Source organism: Xyrauchen texanus, chromosome 35, assembly GCF_025860055.1.
Source record: "Xyrauchen texanus isolate HMW12.3.18 chromosome 35, RBS_HiC_50CHRs, whole genome shotgun sequence".
NCBI lineage: Eukaryota > Metazoa > Chordata > Actinopteri > Cypriniformes > Catostomidae > Xyrauchen > Xyrauchen texanus.
The window spans coordinates 25509240-25526862 of NC_068310.1; the positions used below are offsets into that span (position 1 = coordinate 25509240).

At 41.4% G+C, this 17623-nt stretch overlaps 1 protein-coding gene across 2 annotated transcripts in view; it reads left to right on the forward strand.

Annotated features, from left to right (window-relative positions):
• arhgef25a (Rho guanine nucleotide exchange factor (GEF) 25a) overlaps positions 1–17623 on the forward strand; it is a 122373-nt gene that overhangs the window by 18058 nt on the left and 86692 nt on the right. The window contains exon 1 of one of the 2 annotated variants that reach the window (XM_052105665.1): positions 9529–9939. The exons of the other annotated variant lie outside the window; for it this stretch is intronic. Coding sequence (XP_051961625.1) covers positions 9846–9939 — 94 coding nt within the window. The 5' untranslated portion in view covers positions 9529–9845. Of the gene's footprint in view, positions 1–9528; positions 9940–17623 lie in introns of those variants that run through there. 2 annotated transcript variants of the gene reach the window in all.

The following is a 17623-nucleotide window of genomic DNA, read 5'->3' on the forward strand; positions in this document are numbered from 1 at the left end:
TTTTGTTAATTGCATTCTTCCTAATGCCATAGCAAAATCACCATCATGAACATTGCTCTAGGGAGTGTAGCCTTTGATCCAGTGCTCACAGTAAAAGGGTGTCACATTACTGAGGAGTCACTTATGTCTCATAGTACTACATTCAAGTTGACATGGGGTTTGTTCACACAGTCATTGTTTCAGATTCATGTATGTATTTACTAACAGGTGTGACTCTCAAATGGTTCTATATATACAACAGGAGACAAACGCAGGTTGAAAAATGCCTTTATAAACAGGTAATAAATGCTAATCCACTTCTCAAACTCACAACAGCCAAGAGTAATGCCCATAACAATAGTGGAAATTAATTTAATAATCGAACTGTGTATGAACAGAACCGACAGTGGATATAGCCAGAGAGACTGAAGTCTGTGTCTGCAGCCATGAAAATTACATTTTATCATTTTAATTATCTGTTTCTTTAGGTATATCAGAGCACAAAACTGGCCCACAAACAGAACTTCCACACTGTGATATTTTATAAACAGAAACCCCAAGATAAGTTCAAGGACTGAGGAAATGTTTGCATCAAAATAAGATTTAGAGTAAGGGGAGACTTTATAAGGAAATGGGACCAGACCAGATGAAGTTTGGAGTCTGTATACATTATAACTTAAAACAGATATGCCTTACATAATTTTAGCATTAATTTGTGCTTGTCTGACTGTGGTGAACGTCAAGATATGAAGAAGTTGAAAAGAAGGAATGTGTTTACATTAGATAAACCTATATATTTAAATCTCAAAACTAATCTTTAGAAATCCTTCTCAGGACATCTTTGCAACTAGATTTATAGGAGAACTAGATTTAATTAATTTATAGTGTTACTGTAAGTTGACTTACTTGTGTAAGTGCAGTATGCAGGGTTAGGGATTTCTGGTGAGAGGGATTTTGGGAGTCACCCCGCCTGGTACCTTTCACATTAGATTGTTAATGCAGCTGACTCTGTAGTGTCTATGTACTGTCTCCAATGGGGAGACACTAACTAAAGGTAGTGGTGCTACTAACTACGTTCCTGTAATGTGAAAGCAGCTCAGTTATTTTCACAATAGTTTTCCTGATTGGATCTACATATTTGAACGAGTTTCTGTCTGCATTTCTGAGTCGAAATAATTTATTCATTGCTGCTGTTTATCACTATATTTCAACAATTATATAAAATGGCTTTTTCAAGTTTTATTAGTTTAGTATATATTTTAGCAATGGCAGTGAATGTAAAAACAACCGTGAAATGGCTTAAAAAAAACCCCATCAAAATTGCTTTTGATCCACGCTAAGTGCTAGGAAAAGTGTATAGTGGTCTAAAGTCAGCACAAATAATGTAAAATTTGACTTTTGATGAAAAGTATATATTAAAAGTACAGTTTGTCTATGATTCAAGTCTTTATGCAAGTTTGATGTGTAACAGTTGAGTACACATGCCTACCGGTACATCAAATCTCTCATTCAGAAGTTACAAATATTTTTGTGTCGTATTCTGCTCTGATTTGGTCACAATATTATAAAGTGGTTGCATAAATAAAGTCTGTACATCATAATTTTATGATTTGTAGTTTGACTAACATGAGTATACACATTAAATATATAGGACTGTATATTGACACTTTAGTGGTTTATATTCATTTAATGTGTTAAAATGATGACACCTTTATTCTGTCTGGGTGTTGTGAATTTGGCATCATCCTATGTGTATGCCAGTTTAATTGTCTCCAGTTTGATAATTTTTTTAATCGAATTGACACATGTAATGACAATACATGTCTAAAAAACTGAGCAAAAACCAATAAGTGTTTTATCCCATCTCTACCCCTTCATCGCTGCTTGACTTGGGCAAAGCGAAGCTGTGCCACTTGAACTTATATATATATATATATATATATTCTTATTTTAATAGCATTAATACGCTTGACTTAAGTTTGAAGCTGGGAGTAGCTTGTAGCTACCAATTATACATACTCCCCCGCTACATAGTATGCAAAAAGCAGTACCTTTGAATGCTCAGTGTTCATGATACATTTGGTAAACAATACCCAGATGACACACTGCATCTGCTGAGATTCTGAAAATTACACACCTACATACCACCACAAATTTCTTCATCAAATTCAGCACATACTAAGGATAGAAATGACAGGAGTTTATGTATGACATATATTTGCATGTGCGTGTGTGTCTGAATATGTGAGCATGCTCACATTTCTGTATATATCTGAGGAAGTTTCCTGGCCAATCTCTTGGCCTGTGCCTGGAGACAGTGTAGCAAACAAAGAGCACAAAACCAGCTCGCTGCAGCCATCCGGCTTTCTGCCAGCTCTCTCTCTTTCTCTCCATCCTTCCACAGTTGCTTATTCATACAAGCCTAAATTGGAGTGACTTTTTTTGGAAAGATGAAAGAATGAGAAATCAATTAAAGAAAAATTAAATATGGTGTAGATTCATTACGTAAAGTGATTTAGAAATGGTTGCAGAAGGAGAAAGTGGCACAAAAAACATTTTAAATTAAGAGAATTTAGGGACAGTTGTGTTGGTTATTGCATATTTGAACTTTTGTTCAGAAAGTACAATGTTTCCATGCAGCCATGAACAATTAGAAATATCATTGTTCCCTTCACTGCTGAGCATTTTTTTTCCTTTTTCTTTGTAAATAAGGCTAATTCTTGAAATGGGTATAAACACATAATGCATTTTATACTATATAAAGTACATATACACCAGCTAGAGTAGCACCAAACCAGCACTACCAACACTAACCAGCCTAGACCAGCATGGGAATTGCATGCTGATTAATATTAATATTTTTTTAAAGAAGTTTTTTTTTTTTTTTTTGCAGGTTAACATTATAAAAGTTTATCCAGATCTAGCTAGAAAAAAAGTGGATAAAGGAAAGTGTTGTAAGCCTCATGTTTTAAAGTCTCCTCCAAATATGGAACCCAGATCTCTGGACATATTTGCATTAATCCTTGTGTCCATGTAGTAGTACGAGTCTAGATATGTTTGCATGTGTTTATGAATATGAGTGTGCCAAGGGAAGAGTCATAAACAGAGGTAATGAAGTGGAGAGAATGGAGAAATAAAGAGCAAGGAAAGGAAGGGAAAGAGAGAGGAATGGCATGAGAAAGACAAAAACAGAGAGAGAGAGAGAGAGGAAGTAAAGAGAGAAGATAAAAAGAAAGGTATTAATGCACACTTCACCTCACATTGCCTCTTTGTTTCTTTGCCCCATTGCCATGGAATTCTAATGTGTCTCAATGCAGACAGATTACAATATTCAAATTCCAGGCATGATTTATTACAAATTGAATATTCTTATTTGTTCAGCACAAGAAACTGTTCTGATGGTAGAAATAACACTTTTTTTTATTCATTTTCATTCTTTACTCAGTTCATATTCAATTAATTGTGTTTTTAGACAATTGTTTGTTAGATACTCTTTTAGCATGTAGATATTCCGTCTTTACTTAACAGACATGCATTTTCGTCAAACAGTCCTGGAAATGCCAAGGATATTACTGTAATCTTGCTTGATCCTTGGGTTTGACACTACATCAGATAAGAAGATTCTTGAGACTGGTACAGATTATTTGCCCAGGCATATAGTACATGCTCCCCCTACTGATCGAAAATGTTAATGCACCCTGTATTAATATGTAACACCAAACTTAGTGTTAAAAGAGGTTTTGAATATTATTAGATTTGTGGATCAAACCTTAATTGAGAGGCTTATTAACCATAAGATCACATGATTGTAATTTATGTGAAACTCTGTATATAGTAAATACACTTCAAAAGATGTTGACATGGCAATTTCAATCACTTATATTGCTCATTTGTGGAGTCTCAGAATGTTGATTTTATTGGAGGTATCAGCCACCAAAATTATTTGCTCGCGCTTCTGAACTGAAAAAAAAACATGTTGAGTACAGAACAATATTCCCACAAGTCAGGTATAATTTCTTCAAATATTGCACTGGGCCGAAAGAGTAAGGAAGAGATGGAGAGATTAGAGAGAAGAAGAGAGAAACATGCAATACAAACAATACCATGAGAACTACTGTATGTATTGTCATAGCTGGGCAGATCCGTTTCTCTCTGAAGTAAGCATTGAACACATAAACAGAGAAATGCAAAAAGAAAAGCACCATATGTTGAATGTTCAGCAAAAGTTGTTGCATCTGAGAATTCTCTTTAATTTGTCTTCCTTTTAACCAAATCAAAATACTGTGTTCTGTGCAGTTGGATTATATACTGTAGATTATAGGCATTTACAGCAGTCATTTGTTCTCGCAAGTAAATCCTCTGCCATTCATGTCACAGTGCAGACACATCAGCATGACAGGTTGCATTAAAAGGCATTAAAGGAATTGTTCACCCAAAAATAAAACTTCTGTCATATTTTAATCACCCTAGTTTATACAAGTCATTCTGTTTCAAGTCTTCTGAAGACCTATGATAGTTTTGGTAAGTAATAACCTGAAATGTAATTATTTTTTTATTGGAAATCTTGATGTTTGTTGCATGTTTATGAGCACTATGAGAGAAGCTTGTTCACCATGGCCCCCGCGTTCAAATGAAAACAACACAAGTGTTTGTGTGAACCACTTTAAATCACACTGATAATGGTTTGCAGCGATAAAGCAACCGGAAGTCATTAATTTTCAATGAGTGTTGACGATTTGAGGCGACATTGGTTCCAGGAGCTGCTGACAATGCAATGTTGGTGTGTCCAGCAATGCAACACATTTCAGAACAGTTTAATTTTATTTGACAAGTCATCTGAATTCCAGTGAGTTACTGTAGTGTAGTCGAGAGCAGGTAAGAAGTTGTAGAATGTTACTGTGAGTTATTTAATTGTTCTACATGATTTGTCTCTTTCCACTTAGGGATATTATAAAAAATTATATAAATCAAACGATGTGTAGAAAACCGTGTCATAAATTGTCTGTAGTCTGAGTGAGTTTGATTCATGCATTTATAATGGTTCATCTTGTTAATGATATCATGCATTGAGCACTGCTGCATTGATATGCAAGGATAAATAACAATGAATAAATGTATCTTCTGTTGAATGATACAAAAAAATATCTGACACGCACTCAGTTATTCTAACTTGTTTGACTTTAAAACAGTTAGCACTTGACAGCCTCTGTACAGACGTTTTGCATCCTTCACACATGGCCCGGTGGGAAAATGCCCTTATTGGCTCATCTTTCTTACTGCCAGCCTTTGTGCTTTTCTGCAATAGACACAGGGTAATTGGACTCTAGAGAAAGGCTAATTCCACCAAACACACACACACACACACACACACACACACACACACACACACACACACACACACACACACACACACACACACACACACACACACTCTTAGCGCAATCCCCAGCTGCTCATGTACTCTGAGAAGAGAGAAGAGGCCTGCTTTCCATTTCCTGCTCTTCTTCAATAACCTCCCCTAGCATCCAACATTCCAACAAACACACACACAGTCCGTTGACACACTCTTTCTTGTACTTACATGTGTCTAAAGACTTTACATCAGTAACAACCTTCCACTGGGATTTTCACACTTGAAATTGTTTTGTGTTTTGATAGACGGTTGTTTTCCCCATGTGCTCGCTGTCTTGTTTTTTTGACTCCACCCCCCTTGTTTTCCCTGTAATCTATCTAATTATTAGTTAATTTCCCTCACCTGCCCTCCTCGGTTGCATCCCTGATTTTTTTTTTTTTTAAATATTCCCTCTGTTTGCTCTGTTCTGTGCTGATTTGTTTTCTCTTGTGTATTCTATTTGGTTCCTTTATACCACTGTTGGATTCTTTTTTTACAAGGTCTGTTCTCAGTTTATTTGGCTTTTGTTCTGTTTTGCCCTTATCTTTTTCAGTTATTTTGCCCTCACATGTGTTGTTTTGTTTCCAGCCCTGTTGGCTGTAGTCTGGGCTACATATGTATATTTGGCATTTTGTTTTGTGTTTGCTTTTTGTAGGTTTATTTATATAGTTTTACTTTTTAAAGACTTTTGCTTCATGGCTTTCTGCGGCTGGGTTCTGTCTCTATACCTGACACTTAATTAACTCTGGTTGACTTAAATGGGATTGTTCACTCAAAAATGTAAACTGTCATTCACTCACCCTTAAGTTGTTCCATACCCACATGCAATGTTTGACCCCCCCACATGGACTCATATATATATATATGTGTGTATGTGTTTGCGTAAGGGGATTCAGATGGGCAAGGAGGAGGCGAGAACCGGCTTGTCAATATAAATAATAATTTAATTAATGAAAACTTAAACCAAGCCACACACATGACGTACATGCCCGTAATTCTCTCTCTCTCTGGAACCGTCGTCACCGGCCACCTTTATCCCTTGCGCGCCCCATCAGGCCGATTGGGGACCGGGCGTGCGACATTCCAGCCCGCCCCGCCTCCCTCCGCTCCACAATAAACTTCAAATGTTTGCAGTGACACAATGTGACTGTCCGTTATTTTGTTTTACATTGGAAAATCTAAATACGCACTAGTATGCAGTGTGCTGTATTCTGAAGGAAATTTTAAACTGTAACTGAGTGGCACTGGCAAAGTGAATCCACGTTTTCACCTCACAATAATGGTACGATATGACTCTTTGGTATATGATTGTTGTTATTCATGAATTCATAACACATCTTTTATCTTAGAGCTAAACCATCGATAGAGGTTCCTTAATATGCACACAGTTTTGCTGGTTTTTAACACTACATTTTGACTTCTGATCAAACAGTTGTGAAATGATTGAATGGTTGCTATGTGGAGAAATATCTATTATGCTGTGCCCATTATGAGCGCCCCTTCCTCAATCTTTTAATATGTAAGCCATGCTGATAAATGATGACAGACAACAGAAAACATTTCAATGAGCATATACGTTATTGTATGTGGATGATCTATGTCTTAATCTACAATATGCATCTTCTTAGCCCCGGTGACCACTATTTAAATTCTAAAGAGTATATTAAGGCTAACATTTACACATCTTATAAATCATTTAAATATCAAAATGTCTAATTTTATACAATTGATAAAATTTTCTGTGAATTTTTGCTAGCGATTCCCTTAGTGATTCTTTGGGAGTTGTTCGTGTGTCTGATGTAATTGTTCAGTTCAAACGGGGTAGACAGTCTCAAATCTTTTTCTTTCCCCCCTTTTCTCTCTCATCACCATGATACTGACATCTTTACTCGCAGTAATGTTATTAATGCAGTGGAGTTCATGAGTGCCAAGTGACACGGTCAGAGATGTATGAAAAAAGTATGGAGCAGAGACAACATGGCGAGTCATTGGGCATCTCTAGGACAAAGGCTCAGCTGAATCTGGTAAACTTTGATGTTTGTGGTCAGGTAAACATGTGGTGCCCTGGTGTTTTGTTAGAGAAACCCAGGAGAAAGCGAAAGTATGAGAAAATTCTTATTTTTGTTTTTTTTTTTTACATTGTAAATGCGCGTATTATGGGCTCTTTAAATACAAAAGATGTTCTAAGAGATGTTAGGCCGAAGTTAATATTTATTTTCTTTGTATGAATTGGAAGTTGATCAGCACTTTAAAGCTCATAAATCACAGACAATTAATAATCCAGTGGTTATGTCTTCTAAAGCGATTTTGATTGCTTTGGGTGAGAAACAGATCGATATTAGTGAATAACTTTTCACTAAAATGTTTTAATTCTGGTCACTCTCCAATGCGTGTCCATGAGAGGACCAAGTTCACACTGCCTCTCGCTTGATGTAAAGGTGTTGGCATGTTCGCGCAAGAACTGACACGATACAATTGGAAGTGCAGCTTGATTTGTTTACTAGAGAATGCTGTTCACAATCTTCATTGGTTTTGCTTTCTTTTGAATATGGCAACAAACGCGCATCATGGGAGGGGTAGCGTGAACTGATTCCCCTCATGGAGAGTGCATTGGAGAGTGACGGATATAAGCAATTGACCAAAACCTGTAAACATTACAAGTTGAAATGTGATATGTATCTTCGCCACACCCAACTCTTTGCCTATGTACTGTTGCTTCCCAGTTCTGTAACTTTCAGGACACAAAGGTAGATCCCCTGATATCAAGTTACCCTTGTGATACTTTAAACTGTGTATATAGTAAACACAGCACACACACGTACCTTCTCTCAGCAGGCCTATTTTTGGCCCTCTGGTGGAATTGGCTGGAGAGATACCATAGCTCGCTTTAGCCTGGCACTCCTGATATAATTACCACATGTAATTGTGTGTCATTAGGCTCATGAGCAGATTTTTTTTCACCTTGTTTATCTTGGATCTAACTCAATAAGGACTGGCAATTAAATTGGCTTTAGCATAGAGGTGCCTCTAACTGTCTTTATTACAGACTGTTGAATAATAGATTATTCTGACATTGTTATGGTTTTATAGGAAAGTCAAGCTAAATTGACAGCATTTGTAACATAATGTTGAGTACCACAAAAAATATTTCTGCTCATCTCTCGCTAAAAGAAAAAGCATTAATCTCAATTATAGTAAGGCATTTACAATTTAGGTGAATTGGGCCATTCCATAAACATTAAAATACACTCTGCTTCAAAAGTTTATTCACAATATCTAAAACATGATTTTACTGTGATAAAATCACTTGCTAAACTTTTCTGCATAAAGATAAAATCAATATTACAACTTTGTCTTAGCATCGTAATGCCGGTAAACCCTGTAATCTGGTAAACTCTGTAACACCTGAATCGCTTATCATGCTAAAATCATATTATCAATTATAATGTTTACGTCTTGTGGCTATACTTTTGAAACTATATGTATTTTAATGTTTATGGACTGGCCCCATTCACTTACAGTGGAAGTGCCTTACTGTAAACACGATTTTTGCTTTTTTTTTTTTTTGTAAATGAGGGATGAGTTGAAATTATTTTGTGGTAATGAAATGGTAAAATGGTCTTCACTTATATAGCGCTTTATTAACCTTAGCAGTTTTTCAAAGTGATTTACACTGTGACTCATTCACCCATTCTCACACACACACACACCAATGATGGCAGAGCTGCCATGCAAGGCGCTAGCCTGCCATGCAAGGTGCTAGCCTGCCATTGGGAGCAACTTGGGGTTCAGTGTCTTGCCCAAGGACACTTCGGCATGTGGAGTCATGTGGGCCAGGAATCGAACCGCCAACCCTGCGATTACTGGCCAACACGCTCTACTACCTGAGCCTCAGCCTCCCCCTTATGCCACAAATGCTGTCTATTGAGCTTAACTTGTATTGAACCTGGAACATTCCTTTTAAAGAGAGCAAAAAAGACCAAGTCAGATGAGAGAGAGAGAGAGAGAGAGAAAAAACTGGAGCTTAGGGGGAACGCAAGATGAAGGGGGAGTGGGAGATGTATCCTGGAATAACCAGCAAGTCGAGCTGCTGACTCCACCCCCTCCTCTCTCTCTCTCCTCTCGCTCTCTCACTCTTTCTCTCTGGCAGTCTTACAGGCTTTCATTTGAGCAGACAGTGAGAGCAGCAGAGAGGAAAAACATTGAGACTGAGTTGCGCTTTTGCCTGTCATTGACTCAATTCTCGATTGTGCAGTGACAACCCGAGACTGGATATCTGGGCACTATATGATTCCTATCAAGTGGAGGACTTTAGCTTTCTTTTTGGGATTAAATTTGAGGTTGTCCCAACACCTCTTTGGAATTACCACTACAGGGACATCCCCGGCGTGAGAATGTATTTGTGTGTGTGAGAGTGCGTGTGATGTGCCATGCCCATGCCTGCTAATCTTATGGTCAGCGACTGGGGTAGACCATGAAGGGGGGCCACCATCATCGGGGCTGCGCCTGCCACCACTTATTTCGAAAAGTCCTGGCAAAGTGCGGCTGCTGTTATGCCCGGGTCAGAGGTCAGTGACTCTAACCCTGTTGTGTGTGTAGGAGCAAGCCTCAAATGGCTCTTTAATTTACATGTTTGGCTGTGATTCTTTAAAGAGATCAAGGATAATAAAACTAGTTTATAAAGTAGATAGCACAGTGAGTCTTTGCTTGGGAGTTCTTGAAGTGAATTTATTTGTATAGCTCTACTGACAGTTTACTGGTATTGTTTCAAAGTGGCCTTATTGTTTTTTTTATATTTACTTTTATGAGGGCTTTACAGCAGATCATGCCTTAGTGCATCATGGGCTTTGTTGACTTCTGTCCAACGTTTCTGTTGTTATTTCATTTGTTTTCCCCTTTGACACTAGTGTCTTGTTTTTCATTTTTCTGTGATCCTCTCCAAATATATCTCCCATTCCAAATCTAATTTATCCGATGTTCACCCACCTCTTCCTTATCTCTCTTCTCTAAAGCACAGCATGTTTTATGTGTGCATACATTGCATCACATGCATGGGTGTTTGTGTGGGGGGGATTTGGAGGTGACTGTTTTTTTCCTTCTGCTCCACTCAGCTGGAGCAACAGATGTCAGTCACTTCTCATGGTTATGGTTTCCACACAAACACATTTTACTCACTGTATCACTTCTCTTCTCAAATGCATACACATTTAACAGTAATTATGGAGCAAAGCAACAACATGTGTGTGCACATGTGCATTTATGTGAATGTGTGTTTATGTGTTGGACATATTGCCCTGTAGTCGTGGGGGGCTTTGGGTGGTCTAGGTATGTGTTGCACTTGGATAGATGAAACACTGGGGGAGTGAGTTGCACAGAAACATTCCTTCATTTCTCCAGCAGTGCAACTAACAGAGAGACCAAGTACAGCGTCTCTCTCTCTTTCTTTGTATGTGTCTTTTCCACTTGCTTTTTGCCTTTTAGTGTTTTCATCTGGTTGTGGAGGTCTCAGTAATTAAAGGATATTTAACCCAAAATTGAAATGTTTTGTAGTCACCTTCATGTTGTTCCAAGCTCATGTTATTTTCTTTCTTCTGTGGTACACAAATAAGATGTTTGGCAGTATGTCTCACACACCTTTTACTTTCAATGCATCTTTTAATTTACAATAAATGCAATGGAAGTGAATAGTGACAGAGGCTTAAGAGGAACCGGTTCAAGGTTCAAGTCTGGGTTTTTCTTCTTTTAGGTGCCCCCATACAATAATTCCTGGCTTCAGCTGAAGCAAACAAATGTCCTTTTAAAAAGGAGGCATTTGCTCCATATAAGATGCAGAATCTGGGTTTCATATTGAGCCAGATTGTTCTGCACAGGAAAGGGGTGCATTTATTTTGCATAGCCATTGTCAAGGTGTTTTCTGTCATGGGCAGAGCCAGTGGCAAGTCCATTGAAGAGGAAGTGAAAAATAATTCTTTCAAATTTTTTATTCAGTTACACTGATGCTCCAGGTGCCAATGAATTGACAAAACCTGCAGATAAACAAAAAACACTTGAGCCACATGGCTGTGATCCATGTGGCTTTCTCAAGTACAACGAAGCCCAACATAAATGCAAGATCCTTATTGCAAGAATAAAACTAAACACTTATTTGGGAAGCAACAGAATGCATAACCTTTGCAATGTGTTGACCCCTAGGTCATCTAATTAAGTTTGCACCACTGATCCCAAGAATCTCAAGTTAAGGCCTTGTCATAAAGGACATTCACAGGCTGTCAATAGGCCCTTCTGGTACAGCATGCATTCTATTGGGAGAACGAGTGGCACTTTGCTTACAAGGCTGTGAATGAAACTCTTGGGAGGTAAGCTATCATTAGAAGCACTGAGAAATTAGGCACTCCATAATCTGTTGGTGGCCAACAGAGATGCTTGAATTTTAGGCCCCATCTCATGGTGCAGTTAGCCCAACTCAATCTACTGTACTCTTCAAGGCAAAGGCTAAGAAAGAAACTCCTAAGCGTTGGAGGATTTTTCCAAATGCAAACATTTCTTCATGTACCTTGCATCCTACTTCATTGTTGTGCAGGTTCGTGGTAGCTCGTGCATCCTGTATGGTTTCCAGCGCATCCACATACTGCTTGGAGATTGCCTCTCCAAATCCCACATTATCACTGCAGCCTCCCCATAGCCTTCCCTGTCCTCCTGAGACAAACGGCGTAATATAGAATAAAAAGTATATGACACTTTTTATGATATAACACAGTATTACAGTATATATATATATAATATATTTTTTTTTTTTTACAACTTCTTTGCCACGATGATGTAATGTCAACAAACCCTAAAACAACTGTACAAATTACTATTTAAACAACTTTACATATTAAATAATACTTCTGTCGTTCACTCGACATTGTGTTGACCCAGCTTTAGATGTTCTGAGCAGCTCTTTGTCTGCTTTGGTGGACAGTGGAAAGGGAAAGCTGTCTCCAAACAGAGGCTAGCCCACTGGGTTGTCGACGCCATCAGACCCAATCCATGCTCGCCCCCTTGCAGGTTCAAGCACACTCGACAAGAAGTGCGGTTTCCTCGTGGGCACTGGCCAACGGCACCTCCCTTGCAGACATCTTCAGAGCAGCGGGCTGGGAAACACCCAATACCTTTACGAGATTCTACAATCTCAGGGTTGAGTCGGGTTATGACCCACATTCTCTCAGGTCCGAGCACGTAGAACGCGGTAATACGGAATAACTGACCGTGTGTTCAGCTTGCACATAGCGCCCTTCCCCTCTACTGAAACGATCACGTGCGCTCTTTCTCCCAGGAGAGTCTACAAAACTCGCGCTCCTTGGATGTTCCCTGGAGGAATTCCCGACCAGACCCACTATGGGTACTAACTACTGTGTACTTGAATAGGTGCTCCACAGGGTTTGGCCATCACGGATTAATCCCCCTGTGTGTATTTTCGCGTCTCCCTTGGGCAGTCCCCTCTGCCACCCGGTCGCAGCGTTTGTAGTAACTCCTCCCTCACTAGGTAGGATCTACCACCGCGCCACTTCCACATGTGGCCTAAAAACCCATGTGACGTATATGCCACATTTAACCTCCCCCCAGCCTGGGCAGGATGTGGTCTCCATGGTGTCTTTCCCCCTGAAAGAATAGGAGTTGGAAAAGAACGCCTTCCCCAATGCGTGTTATAGCGTTAAATGGCCCCAGCCGCTTTAAATCTATGCGAGAAACATAGAGAGAGAAAAGGCGTGGCCTGCGCTGCCTGCTCCCATGCTTGGCATGTCGCTTGTTCCCCCCCTTCGGGGATGCCGGTAACCTATAAAGTTTATGATGTTTTTATGGGGCGTTGGGGAAGTGTACGTGCAGTCTGACGCATCCTGCTGCTTTGGCACGCAACTGCATGCCCGCACCTGCATCAGCAGTTTATATACATGGTTCAGCGCATGGCGTGATTGAATAGGGATCCCTAGTGTCGCTTCAATCAAAAAACGTCAAGTGAGCGACAGAACGGGAACATCTAGGTTACTATTGTAACCCCCTTTCCCTGATGGAGGGAACGAGACGTTGTGTCCCCCCTCATTCTCGGCTCCTCAGTGCAAAACCTGAATGGACAGATGCACGCTTACCTCCTTTTATACCCGTATGTCCGGGGAAGGGACATGCAAATTCTGTATGCCTATTTCTCAATTTACTTTTTTCAAGTTCAGAGGTAACCGAGGCCTTCAAGAAAGAGTCACTTCAATCGACACAATGTCTCGTTCCCTCCATCAGGAGATAGTAACCTAGATGTTTTAACAGAAGAATTCATGCAAGTGCTTTTATGAAAGTATAAGCTTCACATTTCTGACTTTGAACCCTCCAATTCCATTGTAAGTGCCTCACTGTAACCTCGATTTTTGCTCTTTTTAAAGAAAAGGAGTATTGAGTAAAAATTATTTTTTGTGGTAATCAACATGATGCCACAAATGCTAGGTCAATTTGTATTGAACCCTGAATATTCCTTTAACATTGTGGCAGGGCGGAGGGTGGGACCGGGTCGTGATTCTACACAGGCTAATCAGGCTAATCAAGCCTCCGAGAGGAATAAAGGCAGACTGCGGAGGATTGTGCGGGGGAAAGAGAGATAGTTTACGCACATGTCCGTCATGTGTGTGTTTTGTCTTTTAAGTTAATCATTATAATATTATTTATATTGACAAGCCGCTTCTCGCCTCCCACACAGTGCAGATTTTACCTTAAGGAAGGCCTGTTGGCACGACTCTGTCCACTGGACCGTATCGGAGCCCCCTTTTTGAGTAAGGTCAGCGGGCTGAAACGTGGCCGGGGCTCCAAACAACCCGAATGGAAGTGTCACAAATTGGTGTAATTGGTTTGGAAAAAGCAGTTTTTTCTCGGGACATTGGAGTTAAAGGGATCTGCCAATACCCCTTTGTTAAGTCCAGCGTCGAGTAAAATTGATCCGTGCCCAACCGATCAAGTAACTCATCAATTCACGGCATTGGATAAGCGTCAAATTTGGACACCGCGTTCACTTTCTGGTAGTCAACACAGAAACGGACCAAGCCGTCGCTTTTCGGCACCAGAAAAGCAGTCAATGGAAAGGAGGAGGCGAGAACCAGCTTGACGATCTAGAAACTATCTCTGTCTCCTGCACAATCCTCCGCAGTTGGCCTTTATCCCTCTCGGAGGCTTGATTAGCCTGATAAGGGACCGGTGTGTAGAATCACGACCCGGTCCTGCCCTCCCACAAACATTAACAAGGCTAATGCCAAAATACTCCGCCATAAAATATGTAGCACAGATATTGGGTAAAATAAATAAAAAAAAAAGGTTATATAATAGATATATTATGCTGCTGTAGAATTTGGCCTTAAAAAGCAGCATTATTAAATGACCTACCAAATGAAATAGCCTTCACGTTTAGAGCGCATCATGCTTTAAAATGCTGCCTCTGTTTGGCAACTCACTAGATTTTTAGAACAGAACAAATATGTCTCTTCCTAGAAACTAAGCTCTATTCTCTCGGATAGAAGGGAATGCAAATGGCTGGTTTATATAAGATAATTTAATTATGCTTGGATGAGGGCTACATGTTTATTCAAACCTGGGAATAAAGTACACAACCTGAATACATCCAGAGCAGGAGGGCTGTTGATATACTGCATGGTCAGAGGTAGGTTAGACTTTCTCACACTGCAGGAAGAGCTGTCAGCCTAGTTCACTGTGTCACGCACATCCCTGTGGCCATATAGACGTGTCTCTTTGAAACACACATACACTTTCCCATACACTCACTTTGTTTTGATGTTTACTGGAGAAACAATCAGAGGCTGCAGAGAAAATTACCATTACATATCAGTTGCTCACCACCAAAGGGTTTTTCCTGTTTGCATGGGTGTAATGGATGCAACCATACAGGACTCTCACTTCCAGAAACCAAATCTTCCAAGCTCCATTATTCCACAAAGCGTTGTGATTTGAATTTGCCAATTCTCCCTTACAAAAACGTACTGTGATGGCATCAGATGTTAATACTATGGTACTTTTAGATACATTAAACCATTGTACTGAATGATTACTATATTCATATAGCAAGGTACAGTATGCATGTTATTCCAAGGTATTGTAAAGAACAACATGGTATTATACTACATATTCTAAAAACATGGAAACATATTTTTTATTAGTATACTTTTAACCTCATAACAATAATAATAATAATAAATAATAGTGATCATTAAAATATAAATACATTTTAGGTTTAAGATGTTTTGTATTAAAACAAATTTGTGAACCTGATGAGTTGCGATCACAATGCACGTTAACTTAATGTGGCAGCGGGGGCGTGGTCAAGCGCCCGTCCGGGAGAGAAAAGCGGTAAGGGCGCTTGCACCTGAGCTAAATTATGTCTAACACCTGTCTCTAATTTCAGTGAGCACGGGCATAAATATCAGCCAGAGGGCCTCCATGAAAAGAGGAGTGACATGAGAGTTACGAGGCTGTGTCTTTAAGCTGGCTGTTTAAGGAGTGCTCCGTGCACGTTTTGTTATTTGTGATCATTATTGTTAATAATAAAGACCCTCACCTTTGAGCCACTGCGTCAAGTGTCACCCCTTGGAGGAGATCTTTACACTGGTGCCGAAACCCGGGATCTGTTCATCCAAGTATGGAGATGGGTCGCCCCGTAGAGTCCTCCCAGCTGACGGAGGTCCTCCAGTCCCTCGCGACACTACAGCAGATCCACCAACAATCCCTGCTTGAGCTCCGGCAGGACCAGGATCGCCGGTTTTTTGAGATCATGCGGGCTCAGGCAGAGGACCGGCACGCCATCCGGAGCCTCCTCAGCCAGGAGGCCGCGCCGGCCACAACCGCGACCCCGGACACCCGCTCCACGCTGCCCCCGCCCACGTTACAGAAGATGGGGGTAGCAGACGATCCTGAGGCCATTCTTGATTTGTTTGAGTGAACGGCAGAAATCTGGGGCTGGCCGCATGAACAATGGGCAGCCCGCCTAGTTCCTCTCCTGTCCGGGGAAGCTCAACTCGCGGCACAGCAACTGCCGGCAACTAACCTCCTGGCCTATACAGACCTAAAAAGAGCCATTTTGCAACGGGTCGGTCGGAGCCTGGAAGAGAATCGTCAGCTCTTCCGGGGCATGAAGTTGGAAAAGTCCGATCGCCCGTTCGCATTTGCCCAACGGCTCCGGGATGCCTGTCGGAGGTGGCTGCTCGCGGGGGACCACGACGTCGAGGGTGTTATCGATCAGGTGGTACTGGAGCAATTTAGTCAACGGCTTCCCCGGAAAACGGCGGAGTGGGTCCAGTGCCACCGCCCGGCGTCGCTGGAGGAAGCCGTTCGTCTTGCAGAGGACCATCTGGCGGCGATCCCGAGGGCGGACGAGCCCTCTTCTTCGTCTCTCTCTCTCTCTCCCCTTCCCTTGTGTCTGCCCCGGCCCTCGCCCCCTCCCCTTTGTTCTCTCCTTCTGTTCTCTCCCCAGGGCCCGTTCCTGCTCCGCGCAGGCGTGGAGGGTTCCAGAGACCAGCTTCCCGGCCTTGGGAGAATGTACCCTCCCATTCCCCGTCTTTCAGCCGCTCTCCTCCTCAGGTGGGGGCGCCCGCCAGCACCTGGGCCGGCCTGTTGGAGGTGCGGAGACCCGGACCACTTCCGGGATCAGTGTCCACTGATGGAGGTGGGGACGTGGTGCGGGTCTCCGACGTCCCGCAGGCTGCCCCCTATCGGGCTGGAGCATACCGGATTCCGGTAAGGATCAGGGGGGGTATTTACCAAGCTTTGCTGGATACCGGCTGCAATCAGACCACCATCCACCAACGCTTGGTTCAACCCGGGGCTTTGGGTTTAGCTAAACTGGTGAGGGTGAGGTGTGTGCATGGGGATGTTCACAAGTATCCCATGGTGACTTTGCCGATTAAATTCAGGGGAAAAAATCATAGTGTGGAGGCAGCGGTTAGTTCCCGCCTCACCCATCTGCTAATCTTGGGTACTGATTGGCCGAATTTTAAAGATATTTTAGAGGGTATTTGTGCGGATGGGTCCTGCATAAAGAGGTGTGCGGTGTGCGATGCTTTGGCAGGGGAGGCGGAGCCGGGGCCGTCCTCGGCTGCTCGGAATGACGAGGGAAGGGCCGAGGTGGCCGCTCCTCCTCTCAGGGAATTCCCTGAAGGGGACTTCCCTCTAGAGCAGTCGCCGGACGAAACCCTTAAACATGCTCTTGACCAAGTGAGAGTAATT